The 5,855-nt window shown below is 67.4% G+C and overlaps 1 protein-coding gene across 1 annotated transcript; it reads right to left on the bottom strand.

The window, feature by feature from the left end:
* Positions 1-3,540, bottom strand: NKX1-1 (NK1 homeobox 1; the record flags this gene model as incomplete). Its single annotated transcript, XM_081243373.1, has 2 exons — positions 1-854; positions 3,090-3,540. 2 exons carry the CDS (start codon positions 3,538-3,540, stop codon positions 1-3), a joined length of 1,305 nt encoding a protein of 434 aa, XP_081099499.1.
* Between the last annotated feature and the right edge of the window lie 2,315 nt (positions 3,541-5,855).

Raw genomic sequence — 5,855 nt, 5'->3', positions numbered from 1 at the left:
TCAGAGGTGCGGCGCGTAGAAGGCGGGAGCGCCGTAGGTCTGGGAGCCCAGCACGAAGGGCGACAGCACCGCCGGGCTCGACAGGAAGGGCAGCTGCGCGGCGCACACGAGGCCGCCGGGGCCGTGCGCCGGGTACCCGGCCGGGCCGTGCATGGCGATCGGCGCGCCCATGGGCGGCGACGGGCTGAGCGGGCTGAGGCCACCGGGTAGCCCCGCGCCCGGCCCGGAGCCCGGCCCCGGTGCCCCTCCGCCGCCGGTCGGCGCACTGGTATCGGCGCCCGGGTTCTGCTTCTTCCACTTGGTGCGGCGGTTCTGGAACCAGATCTTCACCTGCGTCTCGGTGAGGCTCAACGACAGCGCCAGGTTGAGGCGCTCGCACACCGACAGGTAGCGCGTCGCCTTGAACTTGTTCTCCAGCGCCACGAGCTGCTCGTAGGTGAAGGCGGTGCGCGCGCGCCGCGGCTTCCCGGACTTGGAGTCGGAGCCCGTGCGCTTCCGCTTGGGCTTCGTCGCCGTCGCCGCGCCCTGCGGGGTCGTCCCCGCGTCCCCGGGCGCCGCCGAGGCTCCCGGCGGGCCCGGGGCTCCCGGAGAATTCCCACGGGGGCCGGGGACAGCGGCCTCATCGACAGCGCCTGGGGGCGCCTCGGCCTCGCCCTGGCAGCCCGACCCGCGGGCCCCGAGGCCGCTGCCGCCTCCCCGCGCCTCCGCGCCGTGCGCCGCCCCCGCCTCGGGCGCCTCGTCCTCGTCCTCGTCGTCGGGCGCCTCGTCCCCGCTGTCCGCGCTCGGGCTGCGGCCACCGCCGCTGCTGTAGCCGTTGGCCTCGGCCTCGTCCGCCTTGCAGGGGTCGCCAGCGTCTGCGGGCGGGGACGGGGCGGGGAGGGAGGACAGCACAGTTAGGACCCGGCGCCCTCCCTTCCGCTCGCTCGCCCCTCCGGCGCCCTGCTCCCCTTAACGAATCCCTTTTCCTGTTGCGTTGCTTCTCTTCTTGCCTCCCTTTCCCCTTAGCGCATTCGTTTCCCTGCCCTCTCCCCTCCTTTCCTTCTCACCCTCCCGCGCTTTCTCTCTCCGTCCCCTGTGCATTCCTTCTCGCCAGAGGCCCCCCTTCCCGTCATCTCCCGAGCCCTGCGCCTTTGCCCCAGCAGGGCAGGACGGGGCCGCAGGGCTTATGGCGGAGGGAAAGATCCCATCGATCCATGGGGCAGATACAAACTTAATTAAACTCATTTTGCGTAATGTACAAACTAGTTAACGGTCATTTAATTTATTTCAGCGTACATTACCCTCCAATTACCACAAGGCTCCAACAGAGCCAGCCAATTACTGGGCATTTAAGAGTGGGCCGGGCCAGAGTCCTGGGGTGAGGTTGGAGCCCGCTGTGGGGAGGCGATTTCCGGGGACCAAAAAAGTTGCCCTGGATCCATCCCTACCTCAAGACTTGTGGCCCTGGAACTTGGCCACCCTTGGCCCCTCGGCTGAGACCCCAGCAGGTCCAGGCTGGTCCCGACCAGGAGGGCCTGGCCTGGGCAGTGGGGGTCTAGAGCAGTCAGTGCTGAGACCAGCCGGGATGGGAGTCCCCACTAGGTCAAGTCTGAGCAGCAGCTCCGGACCCTCCAAGCAGAGGCCCGTGCGGCGGCTGCAATCTGAATCTCAGAAATTTGGAAGAAAGCATCTGTCCTGGTCAGGGCCTGGCAGGGGTGGCGGGGAGGGGAGGGGTGTTTGTATGCAGCCCCTGCTCCCACAGGTGGTCATACAACCAGGAGAGAAGCCAGGGCAGGCGCCCAACACCATGCCGCCCCGTCGGGCACCAGGCCCCGGTCAGGTTGGCACGGAGAACTGGAGAATAAGGGACAAATTCAGTCCTGGAAGATTCCTCCAGGGTGACCACGGGCTGCGCGGAGGCCGGCAGGGCAGATATCCTGGCCCCCACCCATACCCCTTAGCAGGAGGAGAGACGGTCCCCCAGGTGACCCTGACAGCACTTTGCCATCCAGCTCCTGCTCTGTCCTGGGGTGGGCTGAGGAAGTAGGGGCCCTGACCCAGCTCCCTCCCTAAACTACCAAGAAACTGGGCCTTCCGACTGGGATGTCTTCCCCATTTGATGAAGGCTCCGAGTGGAAACTCCCAGAACCCTGGCCAGGCCGAAAGCCTGAGGGGCTCCCCTCCAGCCTTCCCGAGATTGTTCCTCCTTCATCTCCGCCCAACCGGGAGGAAGCCCAGTGCAGGTGCTGGGAGGCCCCTCGCCTGAAAAGGCCCACCCTAGCCCTGCCGGCCCTGCGTGCCTCTCCCCGAGGGGCAGAGGGCCCAGGAAGTTGGAGGGAGGAGGGCCGGTGGAGGGGGCACCAAAAGCAATCAGGAGCCGGTCGAATGCAATTCTCGATCAATAGCGGCCCCTAATAAGTGTAATAGGTTTTAATCGAGTAATTATCCGAATTTTGACCCTATAATTTAGATGTTCGGGGGGAGTTTGCAAGGTGCTTGAAAGAGATATGCATGCAGCCGTAATGGGATATCGACCAGGCCGGGGTTGCGGGCCGCCCCATTACCGGCCGCTTTCCGCCGCTAAGCACATTTCCCCTTAACTGTAATCGAAGGGATTTAATTGTTTTTCCAGAGATAACCAGTGTTTTGTCACAATTAGTCTGATTTGTCCAAAAAAAAAAAAAAGAGAGAGAGACAGAGAACGGAAAAAAAAAGGAAATAAAAGAATGGAGGGAGGGAGGTCTCCGGAGGCTGCGGTGGGAGTGGGGAGGTCACGGGCTAGCCGTCGCGCACGACTCCCCCTCCTCTGCCACCTACTGCCCTCCAATGCCGGGGGTGCGCGGTGGCCAAACCTGGGCCGGCCATGCAGTCCGTAGCCCTGGGCCCGGCCTGGGGGAGGCATCCCGGGAGGCACCGGGCGGTGCGGGCCCTGGAGTCCGGGTCGGACGCAGGCGGCGGGTGGGCTGGTGCGGGCCCCGCGCGCTGCGAACTTTCCACCGAGCCTTGGCGCCGGGCCGGTCAGGTTCGCCGAGGGGTCCCGGGAGCGCAAACGCGTAGATGCGGCCCGTTCCTCTACCCACGAGACCTGGCACCGGCCGTGCCCTACTTACGCGGCGGCTCAGCTCCGGTACCGGCTCCAGCTCCTCCGGCGGCGGCGAGGGCACGGCGCTCCAGCTCCTCCGAGCGCGGCGGGCGTCCCGGGGCGGCGGGGGCCGGGGCGCACGGGGCGCACGCCGCGGGCGCCACGGGGCCCAGCAGCACACAGCGGCGTCTTCTGCTGTTGAACTTGTTGGGGTCCAGGATGTCCAGCACCGAGAAGGAGGTGGGGCGCGGCGGCGGGCCGGGCCGGGCCGCCCCAGCCCCCTCGGGCGCCGCGGGCACCGTGTCGCTGGCGGCGAGCGGCGGGGCTCCGGCCCGCGGGAAGGCGGGCACCTCAGCGCGCCCGTCCATGGCGTCCCGGGCGGCGGCGGCGGGCGCGGGCGGTGCGGACCCCGGACTGGGCCCGGGCGGCGGCGGCAGCGCGGGGCCGTCCCCGGTAGCCGCCGGGCCGCTCGCGCTCATGCCGGCCTCCCGCCGCTCCGGCCGCTCGGGCCCCTCCGGCTACTGGGCTCCCATCCCCGGCGGCCCAGGCGCCGCTGCACGGTCTCGCGCCGGCGGCCGCGGCCGCGGCTCGGCTCGCTCCCCGTGCCGCCCCGCGGTCGGCCGGTGCTGCCTGGCGCCGCCGCCGCCGGCTCAGGAGCCCGCCGCGCCCGGCCCGCTCATTTATGGCGGCCCCGCCGGCGGCGCCCACGCGCCCACTCGCCGCACACACGTGCGCCCGCAGGCTGCCGCGGGCTCCGCCGCCCTCGTTAGCGCGCGCGCCTAATTGGCTGAGAAGGGTCCCGGGCGGAGGAGGCGGGTCCCGCGCGGGACACACGGACTGCGCCCCGGGCCCGACCGACAGACCCACAGCCCGGAGCCGGAGTGCGGTCCGCGAGCGGCTGTCGCGGTTCGCGGCGTGCCGCTTTGCCTCCGCTGGTCCGGAAACGGCGCGCCGGCCTCCTGGGCGGAGGGGGAGGGGACAGCCCCGGCTTTTAAATAATTGCGGGATCCGTCTGCGGACGGGCCGCGGAGGTCCCCGGGCGCGACTTAAGAGTTGGCTGGGGCATCCCGGCGGCCGGCCGGCCTTTCCCCCGGCTCCCGGCGCTCAGGGCCCTGGCGCCCTGGCGGCTCCCGAGGCTTCGGCGCCCCTCGGCGGCTGGGGCGAGGAGTGGGGTCCTCGCGGGCCGACTCTCGGGGTCTTCGCCGCGTCGTAAGCCCCCTCCCAGGCGTTCCGTGGACTTCGGTCCTGCCTCTCTCCGTCGCTCCGCTCGAGGTCTCCTCTCGTGTCTCGGGGTCTCCCTCGCTCAGGGTCTCCGGCCCTCTGTCCCCTCCCGCCCCCGCCCCCTTCGCGTCGTCAAATTAGGGCCTGGCCTCGAGTCCCCGCCGGGGGCGGGGCCGGCGGCCCCCAGGGTCGCTCATTAGACGTGGAATCGAAAATGGGGACGGCTGGAGGGCCCTCCCGTCCCCGCCCCCCCCCAAAATGGGGACCGAAAAAATCGTACAGACGGCAGGAGGCCTACACAGAAATCGATAGCCTCAAGGAAGGAGAAACGTCGCAGCAAACTCCCCCTTCCCACGCCCGGAGAAATAAGTCCTTCGTCCGGATCTTTATGTGTGTACATTTGTCTACAGCGGCGAGGTTTGCACCCCAGGGCCCTGGCCCTCGGGGTGGAGGGACCGGCTGCCGTCCGAGGGCGGAACCGCCGCTGTTCCCTCTGCACTGCGCCCGCCAACGGGCACACCGGCCGACCGCGGGACCCAGGCGGGAGCCGGCAGTGGGGGTGCGCGTGCGAGTGTCTTCAGGGTGTGCGGCTGTGTGCGCGCGGGCGTGTGCACGAGCGGTGTGCGCCGCCTCACACTGCGGTCCCCGGAGCCTGCTCTGTTCACAGGGACGGGTCCTTTGCAATTATCGCGGGCAATGATCCTTTGGAAGCAGAAATTAAAAGTTGGGAGAAATAATGGGGGACCGATTGGCTGTAATTTGGGCCAAGCTCGGACATGCTTAGCCTCGAGGAGGCGGGGGGGAGGGGGCGGCGGGGGGGGCAGGCAAGACCTCCCCTCCCCCAGCCGGTTCCCCCCCCACGTGCTGGTCGGTCCCGAGATTCTAATCAGACCCACAACACTGTGTCCTTCCTTGCCAGGACTTGATTATTCTTTATCTTTAAATTATAAATCACCTCTGGGGGAAGGAGGGTGGATAATCTCTCATCACAGAGAGGTAATTATCTCCTTCCCACCCCCACCTTCCTGGAGGGACTCTTAGGCTCTCTCCACCCCTCCCCCAGCAAAGTTTGAATATAGATGTGCACACGCATTCACACGCACTCACACAAACACGCATTCTCCAGCACGTGCCACACACGAGCGCAAATCCATTCATGAGCACCCGGGCACACCGTGTGGAGCTTGTGGCTCATAAATGCACCCACCAGCTCGGGGCTGGTCTTGGAGGAGGGGCACACAAGGTCCCCTGCCCCCTGAGCTGCTGCCTGATCCCCCATGAGGCACGGCTACTAGGCATCCTAAGGGGCCAAGTCCCAAGGGCTGGGCCCTGACCTGGCTCTGGGTGGCCGAGTCTCAGTGTGACATAGTGTCACAAGCTCCTCAAAGGCATGCTCACACTCCATTCCTGTCCCTCCGCAGGTCACCAGGCGAGGCACAAATACAGCAGTCCAAACTGCCACACCTTGCTGGGTGGGCAGGGGGCGGGCAGGGGTCTGCTTTCACCCCCGTTATACGCACACGTGAGGAAGAGAAACGTGAGCTCTCTTGGTACAACTTTCATTCAACATGAA

This window comes from Mesoplodon bidens (assembly GCF_964165515.1).
Source record: "Mesoplodon bidens genome assembly, chromosome: 1".
In the NCBI taxonomy this organism is placed as follows: Eukaryota; Metazoa; Chordata; class Mammalia; order Artiodactyla; family Ziphiidae; genus Mesoplodon; species Mesoplodon bidens.
Note: the sequence above shows the minus strand (reverse complement) of the source record. Positions and strands in the feature narration are given on the sequence as shown.